At 50.4% G+C, this 21,163-nt stretch overlaps 9 protein-coding genes across 9 annotated transcripts; 6 read left to right on the top strand and 3 right to left on the bottom strand.

Moving 5' to 3' along the window:
• Positions 1-263: 263 nt before the first annotated feature.
• Positions 264-1,387, top strand: M437DRAFT_71566 (uncharacterized protein; the record flags this gene model as incomplete). Its single annotated transcript, XM_041025702.1, has 4 exons — positions 264-497; positions 553-648; positions 709-997; positions 1,056-1,387. The coding sequence occupies 4 exons, from the start codon at positions 264-266 to the stop codon at positions 1,385-1,387; spliced, it is 951 nt and encodes a 316-aa protein (XP_040884804.1).
• A 2,980-nt stretch (positions 1,388-4,367) lies between these two features.
• M437DRAFT_37925 (uncharacterized protein) lies at positions 4,368-7,676 on the top strand (the record flags this gene model as incomplete). The annotated part of the gene is made up of 6 exons (XM_041019740.1): positions 4,368-4,982; positions 5,038-6,425; positions 6,478-6,582; positions 6,630-6,838; positions 6,887-7,331; positions 7,385-7,676. The coding sequence occupies 6 exons, from the start codon at positions 4,368-4,370 to the stop codon at positions 7,674-7,676; spliced, it is 3,054 nt and encodes a 1,017-aa protein (XP_040884803.1).
• An 829-nt stretch (positions 7,677-8,505) lies between these two features.
• Positions 8,506-10,102, bottom strand: M437DRAFT_71564 (uncharacterized protein; the record flags this gene model as incomplete). Its single annotated transcript, XM_041025701.1, has 2 exons — positions 8,506-9,476; positions 9,532-10,102. 2 exons carry the CDS (start codon positions 10,100-10,102, stop codon positions 8,506-8,508), a joined length of 1,542 nt encoding a protein of 513 aa, XP_040884802.1.
• A 1,250-nt stretch (positions 10,103-11,352) lies between these two features.
• M437DRAFT_36444 (uncharacterized protein) lies at positions 11,353-11,949 on the bottom strand (the record flags this gene model as incomplete). Its single annotated transcript, XM_041019451.1, has 1 exon — positions 11,353-11,949. One exon carries the CDS (start codon positions 11,947-11,949, stop codon positions 11,353-11,355), a length of 597 nt encoding a protein of 198 aa, XP_040884801.1.
• A 240-nt stretch (positions 11,950-12,189) lies between these two features.
• On the top strand, positions 12,190-12,617 carry M437DRAFT_80414 (ubiquinol-cytochrome C reductase; the record flags this gene model as incomplete). The annotated part of the gene is made up of 5 exons (XM_041027355.1): positions 12,190-12,201; positions 12,255-12,274; positions 12,334-12,399; positions 12,459-12,507; positions 12,567-12,617. 5 exons carry the CDS (start codon positions 12,190-12,192, stop codon positions 12,615-12,617), a joined length of 198 nt encoding a protein of 65 aa, XP_040884800.1.
• A 757-nt stretch (positions 12,618-13,374) lies between these two features.
• On the top strand, positions 13,375-14,469 carry M437DRAFT_37687 (NAD(P)-binding protein; the record flags this gene model as incomplete). Its single annotated transcript, XM_041019686.1, has 2 exons — positions 13,375-13,606; positions 13,658-14,469. The coding sequence occupies 2 exons, from the start codon at positions 13,375-13,377 to the stop codon at positions 14,467-14,469; spliced, it is 1,044 nt and encodes a 347-aa protein (XP_040884799.1).
• A 903-nt stretch (positions 14,470-15,372) lies between these two features.
• On the top strand, positions 15,373-17,323 carry M437DRAFT_37354 (DWNN-domain-containing protein; the record flags this gene model as incomplete). Its single annotated transcript, XM_041019612.1, has 3 exons — positions 15,373-15,544; positions 15,603-17,102; positions 17,220-17,323. 3 exons carry the CDS (start codon positions 15,373-15,375, stop codon positions 17,321-17,323), a joined length of 1,776 nt encoding a protein of 591 aa, XP_040884798.1.
• A 614-nt stretch (positions 17,324-17,937) lies between these two features.
• Positions 17,938-18,881, top strand: M437DRAFT_37642 (uncharacterized protein; the record flags this gene model as incomplete). The annotated part of the gene is made up of 3 exons (XM_041019673.1): positions 17,938-18,101; positions 18,131-18,616; positions 18,671-18,881. 3 exons carry the CDS (start codon positions 17,938-17,940, stop codon positions 18,879-18,881), a joined length of 861 nt encoding a protein of 286 aa, XP_040884797.1.
• A 900-nt stretch (positions 18,882-19,781) lies between these two features.
• Positions 19,782-20,873, bottom strand: M437DRAFT_80410 (uncharacterized protein; the record flags this gene model as incomplete). The annotated part of the gene is made up of 1 exon (XM_041027354.1): positions 19,782-20,873. The coding sequence occupies one exon, from the start codon at positions 20,871-20,873 to the stop codon at positions 19,782-19,784; it is 1,092 nt and encodes a 363-aa protein (XP_040884796.1).
• Positions 20,874-21,163: the final 290 nt, after the last annotated feature.

Below are 21,163 nucleotides of genomic sequence, written 5' to 3'. Positions count from 1 at the left end.
AGTCAATCAAAGTTCAGATCCGAAACAAATAAATATCACCGACATGTGCTTTGCAGGCTGTACAGGCTGTACAGGCATGTCTTGGCGTAAACAGACCTCGGCGTCGCGAACGACAATGATGAGTAGATTGATGAAGCTGTGATACAAATACCAGGCATAATCTCGCACTGCATGAACACGAGGATCCCAGCATGACTTGCTGCTGCACTCAGCTCCAGTAATGATGCGAACGACTCGCACACACATACTCGTCAATCCACGACATGGCCGCTGCTGCAGTGTCCCCCAAACCCCAGCAGGAACAACAACACCACACGCCCAAAAAGTCTCCCACCGAGCCTAATGTCCTAAATGTCGTCTTGGGAAACCTTCAGATCAAGCCATGGTATCCTTCATTCTACCCTGAAGATCTCGTCGGCAGGAAGGCTGAGCGCCTCTATGTCTGCGAATTTTGTTTTCGTTACTCGAAAGAGCTTATGCCATACCTTGCGCACAGAGTACGACTATCCTTCCATTGGCACACGACTGCCAGGCCAAGCTGACACGATCCAGAGAGTTTGTCCACTGAGAGACTCGCCGCCGCCTGGAACATTGATATATCAAACTGCCGACCAATCGATATACGAGATTGACGGGGAAGAGCATAAAGTACGCAGCGGTCATCATATTCAAGAATTTTGCCTGGTAGCTAGCTAACACCTTGAGCAGTTGTATTCCCAGAACCTCTCGCTATTCGCAAAGCTCTTCCTCGACACAAAGTCCGTCTTTTACGATGTCACCACTTTTCGATACTACCTTCTCGTGCTCACCAATCCGCAAACCGCCGAGAGACAAGTCGTGGGCTTCTTCAGCAAGGAGAAAATGAGCTGGGATAACAACAATGTGGCTTGCATTTTGGTCTTTCCACCCTGGCAGAAACGTGGCCTGGGCCAGTTGCTTATGGGCGTGAGCTACGAACTGAGTCGGCGTGAAGGCAGACTTGGTGGTCCGGAGAAACGTGAGAAACCCAACTTCCCAAATTGCTATCTGGGACGCCACGCTGACAAAAACACCAGCCCTATCGAGTCTCGGAAGAAAGGCTTATCTGGCATACTGGTCAGCCTCGATCTGTCGAACCATTTTATCGCATCCTTCAAATCGATCTTGGACTGTTGACCAGATCGTTCAGCAAACTTGGATTGCTCCCGAGGATGTGGTCATGGCCCTGAGCGAGACGGCCATGATCGAGCCGAACAAATTGTCCGATGGATCAGTCGTCTTGGTCAGGGGCAAGATCGAAACTTTGGTTCACGCACACGAGACGGCGGCGGCAACACCGGCAATTGATAGGTCTGCGTTTACGCAGACCTTTCGCGATCAAAAACACGAGCACGAAGCTCGAAGATGAATGGATAACACTAACCATGCAAGTCTCAGACCAGAGGGAAAAGGCGCATCTGCGTTTTACTCATCTCCAATGGGCTTTACTCGAATACGTTGTTCTTCGAACTCGGCGTGTTGCTTTTTTGGGTACGCGCTTGACCGGTCAACTGAACAGGTGTTGGCTGCAGGCAATCTGCGCAATTCGACAAATGCAGTACCTCAGTGCATATTGTGTGGAGCCACCTCTTTTCGCCGTCGGCGGCTGCTCGCACAAGGTCAAAGTAATGCGCCCTCATCATGCACGACATTGACTGAGTAATCTTTTTGAGTTTCGACAGTTTCTAGAAGCAGAATCCATCGTACCAAAGTAGTGTGTAGAGACAAAAAAAAAGCCCGTCATTAGTACAGGAACAGAACGAAAGTTCTTTGACGGTCGAGTAGACGGCGTGACGGGGTTGACCGGACAAGAGCACCGGATCCAGTCCAAGTGGCACGCTATACGAAGGCAATTGCTATATTCTGCATGACAGGCTGTCATGTATTCAAGCGGTCTGCAGATCTCCATCCTATTGCTCTAGCCTGCATGAAAAGAATATGCATCTATGCGGGGGGTGGCTGGCCGCTGCTGTGAAACGATTTGAAATCGCCAATTAGTCGACGAAACTGCATGCTGGGTCGCAGTGATGATGTGGTGCGACAGTGCGACAGAGGTGAGAAATGTCCAATGAAGTAGTGCTGCTTCAGATGTGATGCCTACACTTGCTAGTTGCAGCAGCGATTGCACAACGTGGTGGCAGCTCGCTTTCGTATCGAGTATCGTTGTCACGGTCGTATCATGGTTCTAGAACCCGCAAGAGATAGCATCCCAGATACGAGGTTTTTTGTATTCTTGCAGCATCCCCTGTCTCATGTATCCTAACAGCGGTGAAGCTCTCAGCATATTCTACGCAGTGTGCGCTATCAACGAAGCCCTATGAAGAAGCATCGCTTCGCAGATATTGTACCAAGGACCAGCTCGGAACGATGTGATTTTCAGGCGCGCCAGTTGCAAGTTTGACCCGCCTCGCGAGCTCACGGTGAACGGGTGAACTCTGTCTCCACTTTGCGCGACGCTCCGCCCCGTTGCATGTCAAGAGTTCCCAAAATCCGCAGGCGCGGTTCTCCACCTTGCGCTAAGAAAGCTAGACCAATATCACAAGCCAAAGAGAATCCTCCGGGTAAGTTGTAGCGATGAGAATGCAGCAGCGTTTGGTCACACAAATTACGGGCATACACCTGCGATTCGCCGTGATAAATTCTGGAGTGCTGGAGCGAGTGCGAGAAATTAGAAGTCTTGTCTAGAGCCCTGAATTGCAAAGCCAAAGTTTGGCATATCATGCCATCCAGGTGGGAGCCGCCGTGACCAGGAATTCCTGGCAGCAGGGTTCATATTATGAAACCGGTTGTGTCGGTAGCAGTGGGAGATCGTCATACCACTCACACCGCAGGTTTGGATGTCCGGGATCCGGGAAGGTAAACGGCCGATCTGACATGGAGGCGTCAATTGTTCTTGCATCGAGGTGTTCTTGTTTAGGAAAGTACTTGTATTCACCTTGCGTGGTTATTCGACTGATTAGTATTCAAAGAACGGCAAGTTATTGTTAGGCATGTAGCTGAAGCAGCATAGATTGCGGTGAAGGCACAGCAATGCTCGCCTCGGAGAAGGCACATGGCAGTTGGATTAATATATCAGGATTGAGATGGTCAAACCCAAGCAGATTTGAGCGAACCAGGTCATAGATCCAAGCAATCCCAGCAGATGTGAGGCCGTTTGGTGGAAACACGTAAGGAGTCTGCCTTTTATCGGTCGTCTTGTACTGCCCAGTGCATCCAGCCACGCGCACCAGGGTCCATATGTTTCGGCATGAGTAGTTATCTCTGACGATTGCAATCAAGCTTCGCCCCGGAGAAACGGGTGTGTTCCAGGACAAGTCATCAGAAAACAAGAGATAATCAGCTCCTGGCCTGGCAAGGACGGCAGAAATGATTGCGCTCGGGTGCGGTGCGTGAAATTGGTGGATGAGCGTACGAGATGTCATGGAGTTAAAGTGCCAAATGAAGGTTTGAATTGACTTTGGTGGACGCGAGTCAACGAGGTTGGCAGCAACGTCCCTGACTCGCACAAAGCTCAAGGCGGGCGGGCACTGAGGAGTTCTGGGAGCTCTTTCCTCGCAGACACTAGAGCTGCATGACAGTCGTTGTTAATATTATTCAGCGCAGACTCCCCATGCATCTAGGGTCTGTCATCAGTCCTTGGGCGTCTTTCCAAGACGGAAGCTAGAGCACCCGACACTGGCGCTAAGCAGAGGGTGTATCTGGGAGTCGGGACCACAGTCGTGTCTATCATGCTCATGGCCCTTGCCCCGTAGCGTAGATCCGTAGGAAGGACGACTTTTTTCGACAAACGAGATCGCGGCCGGCGCACCAGCGTTTGACGGGCCCAGCGAATTGCACTGGATCTTGCAGGGGACAAGCTAGTCACCAAGATTCGAACCTCGACAGCTCATCGTCATTCATTGCCAGGAAGCCTGTCTAGGCACAAGTCATTATACTCGACCCGACACCTCAGTATCGCCAGTTGCAACTACCCTGCACGCTGCTTTCGCCCACGTTGCCCCCCTGCCACTCGCCATCGCTACTACCGCCGCTGCGTCTTGACCTTACCAGATCCGATTTGATCTGAGCAGGAGCCAGCCCACACGTTGCTGGACCACCTCTTCGACCAGGCGATCCTCAGCTCATCTCCGACCCTCGCCGTATCTGCGCGTCCGAAGATTAGAGTTAAAGGACTCCTGCTTTGCTTCTACTTCTACTATCGTCTCTGCTGCCGCCGCCGCCGTTGGCACTGCCGCTCTGATCTGCTCTGATCTGCCCACCTACCTGTCCTGCGGTGCCCTGCGTGCACGCTTGCACCGTCAGAGCGCCACTGACACGGACAGCCGTCTACGAGTCAAAGCTGTCAGTCGATGGATCATCGACGTGCGCCCCTTAGTGGCCCTGACCAGCACTACCACCGTCCTTCGCTCCCATCCGACCACTCCGTTCCTCCTTCCAACCAACAGGTTTACCCTCCACCTAGACCACATAGTCTACCGAGCGTCGACACCTTTCCTCCTCCCTCACAACCACATCAGTACCAAGGCCAGCAACCCCCGCCGACCATCATACACCCTGCGCCGCACTCCGAGGGTCCGGAGAGAGCTGAACATCCATATACCGCTCCACCTGCTGTACACGGAGCCCCTGTCATCAAATCAGATCTCCCTCCTGCGCCGCCTCAGTACCCGCGCCCGTCGAGTAACCCTCTGCAATCACATCCTCAGCCTCAGCCGCAAGCCCAATCGCAACATCCCGGACCACCATCGAGTACCCGACCACCTATGGAACACCATCCAGCTGCTTATGTGCAGCATCCGCCGCCGCCACCACCACCACCCCCACAAGGTGAACATGTCAACTATATAGTTGGCCCCATGCTGGATCCTTATGGTCAACCACCACCAGGATATTACCCACAGTACATGCCAGCCATGCACATGTCGAATCCAAACTTGCGGAAGAAAAGTTCACGCGCCAGTCAGGTAGGCTATAATGTCTTTTGACTTTTGTCGATATTATCTTATTTTCTACCAATAGGCCTGCGATAGATGCCGTGAGCGTAAGTCGAAGTGCGATGAGAATCGTCCCTGTGTAACATGCAAGGAGCAAGGTCTGGTGTGTAATTACAAGGATGCGCATCCAACAAAAGCCGACAAGAACAACCAAGCTCTTTCCGACATGATTACCGAAGTCTTGACGTCCATCAAAGCAATAGGCGATCGTCTCGGTGTTGTTGAGGAGCGTCTTGCCATTCAGCCACCGCCTTTGGCTCGTGTTGATACGCCAAATCCGTCCAGTCAGGCGAACTCGGATGCTATGGTTATAAACAGCAACAATGTCGAAGATCTGACGGTCATTCAGCAGCAGCAGACATGGGAAATTGGGGATCACACCACAGCGGCGCACAAATTATTGCTTCGTTGGCCTTCCATTCAACCTTTCGTGCGCACCAACAAATGCATTATCAGCGAGAATTACGTTATGAAAGGCGAAGATCGCGGCATACTGCGTCTCTACGGTGCTGGCGAGCGTGTGAAAGATGAGCAGGTAAACATTGGCGCTGCAAGTCCTGCAGGCAGTTCAAATGGAGACGATTATCTTGCTTCAACCCCTGAAAATGATCCTCGACGGTCTGAGCCCTTTACTCCTGGTTCTCCTGCCATTTCCATGGATCTTGACACCATTGAAAATTTGTTCAACTCCTACAAGAAAAATATTCACAGGCTGCATCCTTTTTTGGACATTGAGCGGATTGGAAAATATCTAAAGGAAACCTTTATTCCAAAGCACTGCGCAGAAGTCAAGAGTCATCACTCGCCATTGTTTGTCACGAATGGCACTGGTGAGCGGGTAACCAAACGCAGAAAAGTTGCCCGCAGCGAACAATTCGCCACCGGCACTCTACCAGGAGAGCAAACAAGCAGCTCTTCATCTTCACAGCCAAGGCGCGCGCCAGAAAGGAATCTTACCAATGCCATAGTGTACCTGATCCTTGCTTTGGGCAAGATCTGTGAGACTGGCGACCCCCTTCCTGGTCCTGTACAAGAAATTGCGTCGACGAGCAAGCCTAATCCTTCTCACACAACAATGGCATCACCTCATCTCCAATCGAACCTTTTATCTCCGGGACAGGTACCTAGCAATGTCGCCAACTCCTCCGCTGGAGTCACACGTGCTCAGTCCTGGGATGGCAGCGGAACTCAAACATCAGACAAAAGGCAAGCCCAAAATCATGAAAAGATTGCTGGCTTTGTCTACTATCGCGAGGCTGCCTCTATTCTTGGCGATTTTACAGACTCGAATGAGCTTGCAGCTGCCCAAGCACGTCTCCTTGCTGGTCTATACAAAGGTCAACTGGCCAGAGTTCAGGAGAGTTGGAGCTGGATAAGCACGGCTGCACGGACTTGCCTTTATCGCATGAAAATGTGAGATTCCTTCACGACAGCCGCTCTATGACATTTACTTACACTATATTAGTGACGGCTTGAACAACACGATAAAGGACAAACAGATGGGGCGAATTTTCAACAAACATGAAAATCTGACTATCCTCACTTTCTGGTCGGCTTTACAGCTTGAGAGGTATGTTCAAAGCTCCGGTCGAGCTGACCAGGCTAATGGAGCGATAGTGACATCCTCGCTGAGTGGGACTATCCTCGGAGCGGCCTACATCTACTCGAGAACACAGTCACTTATCCTGGGCAACTCATGACACCAGCCGATCAATTGTCCCAGGAAGAGCAGCGAGAGAGATACATCATATCATTGTATTATTCAGCTCAACTCTATCTGCGCACTAAGCTGAACAGGATACACACAGATGTGTATGGAGGACAACGTATGTTTTTCTAGACTCGATCACCGAGATAATACTGACGTCAAGCAGTATCTTCAGAAGATCCTCAAAGGCTTGCCGAGCTTCTCTGGCAGCAAACCGATGACTTGGAAGGCTGGCGACAGATCGTGCCCGAGTATCATTGGTCGGACGACGACCCTCCTGCTTCTGATATTGTCGCCGCTCGGTTAAGAGGAAAGTATTACGGGGCTTGCTACGTCTGTACCCGGCCATATCTCGACTATGCTCTACATGTCATGTACGAACTTGACAAAGGCAAAACCCTCGAAGAGCTAACAAAAGATGCCAACGGACGACATCGGGAAACCGAGTATGCGCTATTCACTGCCATCAGGGAATACAACGACGAGGAAATGGTTAAGTCCAAGTGTCGCATTTGTATCGATGCTGCCATGCGCAGTACTGTAGCTTTTGACGGAGTGGAAAATTTCGAGCGTCGCCTGATAGTCACCAACATCATGGGAACTGCTCATGCGTAAGATCTCGCGGTGCTGCCCATGACTCTGACAGGTAGCTGACTTTCTCTAGACAATTTGGCAATATGCTTGTTCTTGCAGCAGTGTACAGCTGTAACATCGAATGGCTCAAAGAGCTGGTGCCCAGGGACAAGTTACAAGCCTTGCTCCGTCGCACAATCGCCTTCATTCGCCGTTTACAACAGGCTTCCAATGTTGCAGTCAGCGATATTTTGATACTCGAAGCGATTGACCGCATCCTGTTTCCTGAGAGCGAAGGGAATGACCTTTACAAAAATGAAGGCCTGACCGGGGATTCTATCGGGTCTGTCGGTTCATTCAACTCCGTCGATGCCATTGTCTGAAGCCCGGATGATCATAAATGGTGCCTCACGTCATTCAACGACGTGATCGTCAGGAAGCCGACGCCTTCTACCAGTTTTGTCCGATACTGGTCATAAACTCGTCACATTCAAGCGTCATGACTCTGCATATGTCCATGTGCTCTATGGACATCTTCTCTTCTCTTTGAGAGGAGGTTTATAGCTCGAGCCTTTTTTCCTTGTGCTTTCTTTGCTTGTTTCCGGACCATCTTGAGCATCTTCCTTTGTCTCTTTTCTCTTCCAGCATTTCGGAATATACCCTTTACGCCTTTGCTTGTCATGCTTAGCGTGGAGGATTTGTTGTTTCTTATCATGTTCTGCACATCATCGTCTTTTGCTCTTGCACTTCGGGCCCGGTCTGCTTTTTGATCTCTCGTCAGCAAGAGTGCAACGAAAAACGAAAAGAATAATGCATGCATATATGTGTTCTGGCCTTTATGAAACTGGCAGACATGTTTGACGATTGTGGGGTTCTACTGATTATCACGGCGTTCTTCTTCATCTTCGCTTCATGGCGTGTCTAATTTAGTCTTTCGTTTGATGGTATCAACATGTCCTTCGTAACATCGCCGCTCTATCGGGCTACTACCATGTGCAACAACAAGTGTGACCGGCTTTCTGGATGGGACGAAAGTGGATTCCATGATGGATACTCGATATTAACTCTATCGTGACACTACCCTACTGAGGACGACTAATGTAGTGAGAACAACCCATCAGACTTGTAACATAACAAGTCTCCTGGCTACAGCAAAAGCGAGATACCAAACAACAGGAGAAACAAGAGAGAGTGAGACCTGTGGCATCTGACTCAAACACCATTAATACCCTTGTGCTTCTCCACAGCAAGCGGAAGTTCGTGAGCAGAATCCGTACGCTGTCCATTGCCATTTGGCATCTGCGCCAACCAAGTCGGCGGCAACATACCAGTTTGATCCTGGATAGTCGAGAACAGCGGAGGAAGACTCTGCATAATGTTCTTGATAGGCGCAAACGAGTCTACAGCAGCACTGTCCTGCGCACCTGTAGTCCAGACATTGATTTTCGGCTGCAGTCCTCTAATGGCTTCGGCATTTGCCTTTGCGAGCTGCACGGGAATGTTGTTCTGCAGCATCATCCAGTCACGCACGCCTTGGGGTCCTCCCAACACATTGCCGAGTTTCTCGTACGCGGTGGCGAGTTGGATTATACCTGCCGCCTCGCGCTCGTGACGAATATACAAAGCCTCAGCTTCTGCCTTTTTGATCTCAAAGTCACCGAGAGCATCTTGTTGCTTGCGGTACAAAGAAGCATCGGCAGCTTTACTGTCTTGCAAGAATTTCGCCTCTGTTTCTCGCTGTTTCTTGTGGTAATGGCCTTCTGCTTGTTTTTCGGTAGTGTAGAGTTCGAGGTCGGCGGTTTTTGATTGTTGGAAGGCGAGGGCTTCTGCTGCTTGCTGGGCTTTGTAGAGTTGGGCGTCTGCTTCTTCGGCGGCGGATTCTTTTGCTACTTTGGCTTTTGTGACCGTTGTCGCTCTCATGCGCTCGAGTTCCATGAGGGCTTTGCTTTCTTGGACGCCCTTCTGGAGATCGGCATCTCTGAGTTCGGCGGCACGTTCGGCTTGGATGCGTTCAATGTGCAGCTTCCTCTCTATCTCGATTTCTTGAGATTTGAAGCGTGAGTCCGCCATTGCCTTTTCGATCTTGCGCTCGGTCTCTTGAACGGCGGTGTTTGCGTTGATCTTGGCAATCTCTTGCTTGGTCTTGCCTACGTTTTCGGCTTCACCAATCTCACCCTGCATACCTGTAACTCCTCGTGAGCCTCCCGCCTTGCTTATAGGGTATAATACAGTACTTACGAGCATGTGCTACGTCTACCTTCGCGGCGGCTTGAGCTCCCTCATGCGCTTTGCGCGACTGGTATTCGAAGTAATGAGAGCCAGGCATGTCGCGAAGCTCCTTGATAGAAGCATTGTAGATGTGGAGACCAAATTGAGTGAGTTCAGTTTGAACATGTTCGACAACCTTTGTCCTGTAAAGACTGCGCTTCTCGAAAAGCTCCTTCATGGTGATGTTGGAGACGACAGATCTTGTCTCGCCTTCGACAATGCCCATGATGATGGCTTGAATGTGCTCGCGGCTAGCAACGCCAGCATCGGAATTGTTGTCTGTCATCAAGCCGGCATATTTCAGCAGTGACTCGGGGTCGTCCTTAGGGCCGATGGTGAAGACGGCTGGTAGACAGACTTGCAACTTTTCCGATGTCATGGCCTGGAGGTCGGTTGTGAAATGGAAAGGTGTGACTGAGATTTTTGTAACCTTCTGGAAAGGAAGGACCATAGCCTTCTTGGTGAGCTTCAGTCTTTTGACGCCTGCGCCAGTGATGACGAGGTAGGAGTTGGGCTCCGCAGCATGATATCCCCAAACCATCTTGACGTTGATGTGTGAGTAGTGGATGTGAGGAAAGACGAGGGTGACTCTGTGGATGGTGGAAAGAGGGTCTGTATTTTCTATCTTATATAGTTGGACGGAACCAGTCATAATGCGCATCTGACCTGCTGTTCGCATGGCGGAGCTACCCAATCACTCATGAAAGGCCGACATGCCTATGGATGAGCCACATCCTACAGCCTTGGAGTAATGCCGTTGTTCCGGATATTGACCACGATGATGCCTGGTTGGTGTTGAAGCGAGTCAGGCGACAATTTAGATGCTCTTTCGTTCTCAGTAAAGTACGTAAATGGCACGGCGTTGTTGGCCAAGTATATGGTCGGCACAAGATTCCGGATTTGACGGCAACACGAAGTTCAGAATTGTCTTGGCTTGAGCATGATAGAGGTGGAGTTGAAGATGCTCCACAGTCATTGGTGCCAAGCACTCGGCTGTAAGTAGGCTCAGTCGAAGGATTTCGAGAAGACGCCTGGAAGGTAAATTCAGGCACCTGACAGTCTGACAGATCCATCCAACTATCTTCCACAGAGATCGCACGCCCTTGGGAGTTGTTCAGGCATACAAACAATATTGAGGCGCAGACGTCAGCCTGAACCTTTAGAATATCGATTCTCGAGAATCAGCAGCACTTTTGACACAACGCTTAGTTCTTTCGTCTACTCCGATTTGAAATGGCCGACCAACCACCGCCTTATGAAGAAAGGTCCTCGAGCGGGCTAGTGGGACGCAATGTTGAGGAGACGAAGACGGAAAAAAGACCATACACTTTAGTCGACCAAGTAACAGCGTCTCGATCAACGTTGGTATCTGCCGCGGCAGAGAAGATCCACGCTGTGCTGGAACAGCGAGCATTGTACGGCATCTCGAAAACCAGGTTGGTGGTCATACCTTTCGGACACGAGTGCAGTAAGTTTTCACTCGGCAAACAAAAGCAAGCAAGCCCTCTGACAGTAAACAGATCTCTCTGAACCTTACAAGATTGCCGAATTTGACGAGAAGCCTATCGTCGTTGAGCTGACCGGAGAGCACAATAGCGCAGAGTTTTGGTCGCAAGCCCAAGCAATTGACGAACTGCGTCGACAAGTGGCTTCGAGGATTGGTGGTGGAAGAGGCAGCATGTTGCAAGTCCGGACAGACAAGATTCATGTCCGATATGAAACGCCCTTCGGATTGTACGACACAGTAAATGTCATGGCGATTGTGATAGAGATGGATTAGTCTTGGGTGTTTCACGCCTCTGCTTCTGTTAACTTTTTGTCTCCGTTCGAATCAAAACCCAAAGTTTCAAGCTGACGAATAAGCTCGTTGATTTTGATGACCTTTTGGAACTGCTCTGGAAGTAGAGAATCACCCTTCTCTTTCTTGTCCTGAAGCTCGCGTGCTTGGCGGAGCTTCTTTGCTAACTTTTTGGCCTCTTTTGATTTCTCGACTTCAGGGTCTACAGTCTGTTTGGCGGGTTCTGTAGAAGTAAGAGATTGGTTGGTGGGTGTGGTTGTAGCAGGCGCATCGTTTTTTGTTGGAGCAGAAGCTGCGGCCTTCTTCCTGGCCTCTCGACGTTTTGCATTCTTGTTGGCAGCGGCAGAAGGAGGATCTGGGGTGGCAGAAACAGAGTCGGCGCCGGGAACACCACCCTTGGCACGATTCTTATATGCTTCGGCGGTGCGGTTCTTGTAGAGCTCGACATCCTCGGGAGGGCGGTAACCAGGGCGTACACGAATTTCCTTTCTTACGGAGCCATCAGGTCGAATAGATGAGGGGATGTGTCGCTCGCCAGTCGCTGAAGTTGCGATACCAGCGCGAGAAACCTTGGAGGCTTCAGTGGGCATCTTGATGCCAGTGATTGGAAGCCTTCAGAAACAACGACCGGAATCAATGGTCTGATCTGGTAGGTGCGACTTGGTGGATGTAGCAAGCAGAAAGCGCAATGCCAACGCACAGACTGCCAAGACGTGCTGACCATCGAAGTTGAGGTTCGTCCAGCGGCGGCTTCCCTTGTCGTCGCCAGTTGCAATTGCACGTTCACCACATTCACGTCGAGTCGCATTCTCACACATACAACCTTCACAATGGCCTCTCCTGTAAGGGCCCCGTTCATGCGCATTGTCTGGTTCGCTGCTAACGTCTATCGCAGGCTCTCCAGAGTGTGTACAAGTCAGTCTTCGATCCACAACCTCGGCCGCTCTCGTCAACCTTCTGACTCTATCCAACAGCACCATCTTCCGCAAGAACTACGTTTTCCTCAGCGTCGTCTTCGTCAGCGCTTTCGGCATGGAGATGTACGCTACCTCCCCAACCAATGCTACCTCATGCCCGTTCCGGTCTAACCCATCTGTAGCGCTTTCGACAACGCCTCCAACAGCGTCTGGAACTCCATCAACCAGGGCGTACGTCCCTCAATCGTTCGACCCCATCGCGAAACTTCAACTGCTAACACTCTTTCTAGCGCCAATGGAAGGACCTCAAGCAAAAGTACATGGAGAACGACGACGAGTAAACGTTTCTTTCTGCGCCAACCCTCGATCGCCAATAGACTCCCTCTACCTCTTCATGTAACATATCTGAAAAATTCTCAAGCGCTATCTGTCTTTCCAATTCTTCGAGTCCCGATACGAACCCCATAAACATTCAAATCCACTATACGATTGCAACTACGTTATGTCTCCAGTCAATGTGCGACAGCCATGGTTTCAGGCAAAATATGAGCGATGATTTCACCTAAACCCTACAGCACACGTTCCCAACAGTCGAGAAGACACATTAACTTGTGCACTATTTTTCAAATGGTCGTATGCAACAGATATATTCATGCTTCCTCCATCGCGCCTGGAGCATACTCACGAGTGGTGACTGTGACTTGTCGAATTGCCCACCTACAGCAGATTCGACCAATCAGTATCTGAGCCATATCATATGTAGAATCACAGGAAATTCTCTCTGTTTGTGAAGACCATTTCAATATTGCCTGGTCACGACGTAGGTTCTACTGTGTTAATTGCCATGATTTGTCGAACAGTCACCATCTCATCCCTTGTACATCTCATGGAAGTCGAATTACAGGCCCTTAGAAGAGCGCATGTAATGAAAGATGCATTGCTTGCACCCACTGATGATGTCACAGTATTGTCAACCTCATTATATGTACATCAGCACCTCTCTGTTGTCGAATCCATCAACCTCGATATTCGATACGGACACTGCTAAGAACTCACAAGACCAATATGCCTTCATGGGACAACACACCAAGCGGTAAGATGACCGCGGCGGTGCTATCATCGCCTGGTGCCAGTCCTCCATCGAAATGCTTCACAATGGATAAAGAGTATCCTAGGCCTACACTCCCATCACCAAGCTGGGTTTTGGTAAAAGTCAAGGCTGCTGGACTAAACCGTGCTGAGCTTCGTGGCCGGAATGGTGACAAACCAGCACCGCCCGAATTCGGAATGTTTGTTGATGAATATCATCCTGACCCACCAAAGATTCTCGGTAGGTCAGTCGAAGTATGTCGTTCCAAAACGATACTGACTTGTATTGTAGGTGAGGAATTTGTAGGCACAGTCGAAGAAGCAGGCTCTGAAACCAAGTTCAAGAAGGGAGAGCTGTGCACTGGATTCATCTACGGAGGCGGCAAAGCATTTGATGGAGCCTACGCTGAGTATGTCATCTGCCCGGCCCAACGTCTGTTCAGACTTCCACAGACTTCCCTATCTTGGGATGTTCTTGGTGCTATCACAATGTCCATGTGGACAGCATATGGTTCCTTGTTCGAAGCAGCTCAACTCACCAACGGAGCCACTGCCCTGATCCATGGAGCAACGAGTAGTGTCGGCGTCTGGGCCGTACTCTTAGCGAAAGACCACGGATGTACTGTCATTGCCACAACGCGCAAGCAGGATAAGGCTGAGAAGCTGAAGTCGATTGGAGCAGACCATGTCGTTCTCGAAGAGGAGCTCAACAATCAACTGGAAAAGCTAGCACCCAGTGGTGTCGACTGTCTCCTGGAGCTCGTTGGCCCTGATACAATTGAGTCCCTCGCCCTGCCGAATCTGGCAAAACATGGCTCAGTTGTGGTTACAGGTGTTCTGACTAAGCAGTGGGCCATGAAGGAGTTTACACCTGCTCTCATTCCACCTACGCGAAAGATGACTTTCTACAGTTTAGAGCCTGGGCAGGAGGAGGCTGAAGGTGTGGAGAAAATTGTTGGAGAAGTAGTCAAGAAAGTCGAATCTGGGACATTCAAGCCAGAGCATTTCCTTGATAAGACATTCCCCTTGGAGAAGATAGGCGAGGCCCATGAATATATGGAAGACAGCAAGGCGGTCGGAAAGGTGGTTGTGACTATTCCTTGAGAACGGGTAGACAGACAACGAAAGCAATAGACAATGGTTGATTCATCGAAGAATGAGACAGAGCCGAGCTTGAAACGGAATGTTGATTACGATTGAGACAGCCATTTATTGCAATATCCGATCATTGATGCGCCATTAATAAGTCTCAGACTCGAGTATCTTGCATCTGAGAAGTGAGCACTCCCTATTCATGGTAGAGCTTGCATACTCGAGAGAGAGAGTAAGAGCGAGTAAAGGCCACTGTTGTCCGGATTCGGAAAGGCTCGGAAAGTTCTTCCGACGGCAACCGGCTGACTAAGTGAAATCCAGGCTCCTGCGCCTCAGCTTGGACTTCGCCGACAAGACATCCTTCTCTTGTCTTTCATCAACATACGCACACGACTCACCCTTCAGCCGTCATCCACCACGGCCACCGTCTTTGTCGTCTCGAATATTCACGTCTAAACGTCTTTACAACGCCCGCGGGTGCGCCTTTCGACAAGTGCCAGCAACGCGCTATTGTCGCCCAGTGAGTCAGCCGCGCAAGATCTTCACACGAGCAAGTGGAAGTGTTTGAGGAATTGGTCTGAGAGGAGGGACAAGCCTGCGACTGTGCATGTTGCATATTCACATACAAAACCTTTGCCCTGAAGTCTTCACACACATCACCAATACACTCTTTCTCCCTTTTACTCAGAGATCTTGTATCCCCCAATAGTGTTTAGTGTCGAGAAGACCTCCTAAACCTCCAAAGAAGAAAAAGTCAAGAAAAAACATTTTACCATAGTCGGCATTCGCACGAGGCAAAATCTGAATAAGACCTATTGTCCTTCCTTGACAATCTGAGCCTGGAATCCATCTGGTTTCTTTACTACTACTCTACTGCTTCTAACGTTAACTCGTCCTTTGCGGTAACCCCTAACCATGTCTTCTTCCGTTTTCTTCAGGTTCAAAAACCAGAAGGATGTGCAGAGAGTGACCTTTGATGGCACTGGTATCTCTGTCTTTGAGCTCAAGCGAGACATAATCAACATGAGCAGACTCGGCGATGGCACTGACTTCGACTTTAACATCTACAACCTCGACACTAATGAAGGTAAGCTAATAACCACCAAGTGTATGTCGTCGAATCGCAAATCACTAACTTCATCAAGAATACAACGATGACACATCTATCATCTCCCGTGGCACGACTGTTCTCGCCAGACGCCTTCCTGCTACCAAGCCCGGTGCTGGTAGAGCTGCACGTTACGTCTCCGGCAAAATGCCCGTCATGGCAAAGAATCAACACCGTATCGAATCCTCCAAACCCGCCGCCGCATCCGGAACACCTATGGGCAATGGCGCCCCTCAAGACTTGAACCCGAATATGACTGAAGAAGAGAAGATTGCAGCCATGTTTCAGGCAGGAGGTGCTCAGTGGGAGCAGCAACAGCAAGAGATGGCCAACCAAAAGGCTGTCCACCGTACTGGCGGCTTCCAAAAGACAGCAAATGTTCCAGACAAGCCTCTTCCTCCAGGTTACACCTGCCATCGCTGTGGTGAGAAGGGTCACTGGATTCAAGCATGTCCCACCAACAATGACCCTAACTTCGACGGTCGCCCCAAGTTTAGACGTACTACCGGTATTCCACGCTCCTTCCTCAAGGTCGTCGAAAAGCCTACCGCATTATCAAGCGATGGAACGATCGATGTTTCACAGTTGCCTGCTGGTGTCATGTACACTGCCACCGGAGAATGGGTCGTTGCTAAGCCGGATGAGGCTGCATGGGAGAAGTTCCAGGCCAAGGCCAAAGCAGCAGCTGATAAGGCCGAAGCTGCCAACACAGACAGCCAAGAATTGAGCGAGAGAGGCTTGGAATGTCCTATTGACAAACGCATGTTCGTCGATCCAATGAAAACTCCTTGCTGTGGGAAGACCTATTGCCGTGACTGTATCGAGAATGCTCTTCTTGAAAATGACTTTGTCTGCCCTGGTTGCTCCTCAGACAACACACTAGTTGACAATCTCATCCCCGACGAAGAGGCCGTAGACAAGATCAAGGCCTATCAAGAGGAGAAGGCGAAGATGAAGCTTGAGAAGGAAAAGGAGAAGTCTGCTACCCCACCACCATCAACAACAACAACTGAGCAACAGCCCACCAACGAATCCGACACATCCGATAGAAAGTCAGACTCGCCAAAGCCAGCCTCAGTAAATGGAGAGAAATCCGCTACATCTACCCCACAAACAAGTGCTGCTACCGAATCGAAGAAGCGTCCTGCCGAGGAGGAATTGGACAATACTAGAATCCCTACTGGTCCTGCAGCTATGCGCAAGCAGAACAACGCATCTCAGCCACCAGCACAGGGCGGTGCATTTGACCAGAACAACTTCATCCAGTCCATGAACGCTCTCGCCAACCAACAAGGAGGTATGCCAGGAATGGGCGGCTTCAACCCAGCCATGGGTATGGGCTTCCCTGGTATGATGGGTATGCCGCCGATGAACATGATGGGTATGCCTAACCAGATGATGATGAACGGGGGATGGGGAGGCATGAACTTCATGAACGGCATGAACTTCATGAACGGCATGAACGGAATGAATGGCATGAATGGTATGAACGGCATGGGATTCCCACAACAGCAACAACGCGGAGGAAACATGTATGGTGGCGGCTACAACAACCAGATGATGGGCCAGAACGGAGGCTATGGACAAGGTCAAGGCCAGCAATGGCAAGGCAACCAGAACTGGAACAACGCAAACAACAATATGCAACAGCAAGGAGCAGAAGGCGATGACGGTGCATACATCCGGCGCCCTGTCAACCCACATCGTCACCAAGCTCGCAACCGCAGACAGCGCTCGGTCGACTACCGCGAAATGTGAGACGCTGCACAGCACAAGATCAGAAGTTTCTTTTGTTTTACATGTTTTCTATTGGATACCAGACACATTCAGCTGGATCCAAATATCTTTCATCAAGCGTCGGCGTTGGGGCATGCAGAGAATGGAGGCCTCTCATCTTTGGGCACTACTGGGAGGAAGGGGTTTTCTATTCTGAGGAGATTGGCTGCATAATCAGCCACGGACGAGTTCGTCCACTGTACATATAACAAATGACGAATGCGTTTCACTGAATGTCATTGTGCCTACTCTACATGTGAATGATTCTTGTGAAGGAGATGTCAGGCCAAAACGGCAACCGTTTGAGTTGAGTGTCATGTCGTCAAGTGAGTTTCTGATAGGTGAGTCGCGACGATCACGTGGGCGGGGGTGCACGGCTAGGGCCTTCTCGAAGTGTCAAACGACGACGATTCATAAATCCTGTACAAGCCCTGCCCGTCTTCGTCCGCTCCAACCGCAACCAAACGACTCGCTCCATCCAACCTCGCACGCTCTCGCTGCCATTCGACAGACTCTACGTCTTCCTTACGCCTCGTCTCAGACACCCCTACCCATCACCGTCCAGCCCCGGCACGCAACCGTGGCATACCCTTTCAATGGCGAATTATTCCAATCAAAACTTTAGTAGTAGTAGTAATTACTACCAGGCGACCAAGGAAGTCGCCGCCCGTCAAAACATCCAGGCCAGCGCCTACACCGTCGATGCCGTCGACATGGCCCTGAAGGGCTTCCACTACTCTACCTGCGGGGCAGGCGGTACGTATTTACTCTGCATCGTCTATAAATCAGACTAACACCACGACAGGAGCGGGGTGGTGGGTTTGAGGTGAGCACGTCACCGCCACCGTCGCCACGGACGACGCCCGCCAACAGGGCTTCGTCGTCGCCGCAGCGCCCGGGCATCAAGGCCCGCTCGCGCAGCGGAGGCGCCGCATACACCATCACGGAAGAATGTGAGAGACTCTTCTGCGAGACACTGGACACCGTTTTTCTTGGTGAGGGAAACACCGTCGCTCAGGACTCGCTTGTGATGGGTATGCGTTACAACAACAACAAGACAAGCATCGACAAAAGTGCACCTCTGCCTTCTCCTTCGCCCTCGACCGACAGCGCTATCGACATGGCTGTTCCCAACAATGCTGTGCGTGAGTGGGTCGAGATCTGGGAGTATTCTGCTGGATTGCGCTTCCGTGGCTTTGTCTCCGACAAGAATGGACAAAGCACCCTGTTTGTCTTTTTCGACAAGTCGGTTATTGGACCTGATCTCAAGAATGGGTATGTTCTGCTTGTATCTCTGCCTGCTGATTTATTGCTGACCATGCCTCACAGCCTCATGTGCCTTCTCGAATTGGCTGGTAGCGAAGACTTTGGCTGCTCCAACCTCGTCGTCTGCCTTGATCGCTCTGCCGACCAAGAAGACCTCAAAGACTTGACTCGCGACCTTGGCTGGGTCGGTTTCGAGCTTACTACCTTGGACCGCTGGTCAAAGGGCGTCGCTTGCACAAGTGACAAGTGGATCTTCCTCGACATGGAAGTCTAAAGAAGTGACATTACCATTGACTGAAGCATTAAATTGATCGTTTTCCTTTTTCCGATTTCGTGATATTTTGAATCGCTCAGGCGTTCTCTTTGGTTTGATCGAGGTTTCTGCTCTTCTGCAAGTTGGGTTTGCTTTGCTTTGCACTGCACTCTTTTCCCCCACTTTTCTTTTCCGTCTTCTTGTTACCTACCTACTGCTCTAGTAACTTCTTTTGTATCAAGAATGGTATCTTCGCTTTCTAATCTCTCTGCTCCAAAGTATCCGTGAATACACTTTCTCCCAGCTTCTGCTGTATGCTCAAATTGTGCTTTCCTTCTCTCTTCCCTAGTGACCAGGCAACGAAGCAAGCTATGCCGACACACAGCCATCTTGAAGCCAGAGAACTTTGAGTGCACTGATCTGACTATCTACTCGTGTGCTAAAGAGCCTCACAATCTTACAATCGACCTCTCTATATCCCGAGTCATGAAGGAGGTATGAGCCATCGAAGTGCACAATTGTGTTTTGAATACGAGCGTGGCCATAGAGGTAGTCTTCGATGAGGTTCTCTATATGAGAACGACACCCTTTGGGAAAGTGTATGCATTACTTCAGTATGTTGTGAGAGTCTTCCAAGTGGGGAGGATTGTAATTAGCTAACAAGCTGACTATGCAGCAGGATAATCTTGCCTGCTAGGATTTCTTTCTTTAGCAATTTGCTGGGATTAAATACTGACTGGCTTTCTTCATGGCCGGTTCTCTTCTCCACCATTTCCCTCCCAATGCCATCTCGATCTACCTCTACCGCAATGCAGCAACACGTTTTCACCTCGAACCTTCAGCCATGAGATCAAGTAACAAGGCTGGTGTTATCCATCGTCCATCTTTGGTTTACAGCTCCAAGATTCGTAGACAGTCGGTTCACCGGAATCCTCTTGTCAAGCTCTTGTCAATCTCCTGCACGGCCTTGATGAAATCCAAAAGACCCGAAAGCGAAGGCCTCATCTTGCGGCCCCGTCCACATGCTTCCCACAGCCTGCCGATGGCTTTGTGAGCGGCATCAGTGCTGGCAGCAAGCAAATCAGCGTTCTGGGAAGGTTTTGCATTATGGTAGGCTCTTTCTTGCATGAAGGCGATCTCTCCCAGTGGCTGATACACTTCTTTGCAGGAAACGTGATGACGGCCAACCCATTCAGATTCAATGATCTCATCGGTCCAGTTCAGCGGGTCACGACAGCTCAGATCGATCTTGATCAGCGAAGTCATACAGCCACAGCAGCGTGAGATAGCCAGAGTAATGTGACGCAAGTGCTGAAAATGGGCGGCGTCCACGTAGGTCTTCAACCAGGATGTAGATCTGTTCTCGAGTCCCTGACTGCTGAAGAACAGAACAAAGCGATTGATTCGGTAAAAAATTGCGATTCCCTCCTCGCGGATCTGGCGGCAGGTTTGGAGCAGAGCTGGTCTCGTTGAGCACTTAGAACGTGCCAGGTTGGCGTGGTCATCCGCAGGATCAGAATTCAAGGCTGCTTCGTAGACCATCATACGGATTTCCTGAGGCAAGTTCATGAATGCAAAAGTGCGAGTTGCGTCGGCGCGCTGCAGAGCCAAGGCGTATTCGGACTTGTTTCGAGAGCGAGGCAAGGCGATACCGCGTTGCTTGAGAGAGGTGATGAGAGCCTCATTCGACCAGGTAAGGTATAGGTTGCGAAGCAGATCATCTTCATGCAAGATTTGGTATAGTTCCTTGCAAATGCTTCGATGCTTTACAAGCTCTGAGCGCGCAGGACGAGAAGTTCCAGAAGGGGTCCAGTCATGGTCGTCATAGTCTTCCTCAGAAGTAAGGTTCAGGGCCTCGATGTGTTTGTACTGGCAAGGACAAATCGAAGATCTAAGCTTGCACGTCCTGAGTCCAGCGATGGCGTAGCTGACCAGCTTGTTGAGACTCTTCTCCTTGAGATCCGGTGGTTTGACCTGCCAAAGGCAGTTGTCCCGCGCAATACTCATAGCCATAGCTGCAGCAGGTTGTTGATTGATGAGTGATCTAGCTGAGAGAACGTCAGCGTGAAGCGGATAGAGACTATCGAGACTCTGTTACCGTAGGCCGTATGGGCTGTATATCCAGGAGAGACTGTTGACGCCGATGAATGTTGTGAGAGTTCGACGCGAGACTGATGATCGTGTTATCTGCGCGGTCGGAGTGAAAGCGGAACGTAGGTGCGCAAACAAGCGCGTGAGTGTGAGTCTGAAACTGCTTTGTGTTGATTTTTTGGAGCGAATCATGCTAGGGGTGGAAGGTACGT

This window comes from Aureobasidium melanogenum (assembly GCF_000721775.1).
Source record: "Aureobasidium melanogenum CBS 110374 unplaced genomic scaffold scaffold_1, whole genome shotgun sequence".
In the NCBI taxonomy this organism is placed as follows: Eukaryota; Fungi; Ascomycota; class Dothideomycetes; order Dothideales; family Saccotheciaceae; genus Aureobasidium; species Aureobasidium melanogenum.
This window is presented reverse-complemented; position numbering and strand designations above follow the sequence as displayed.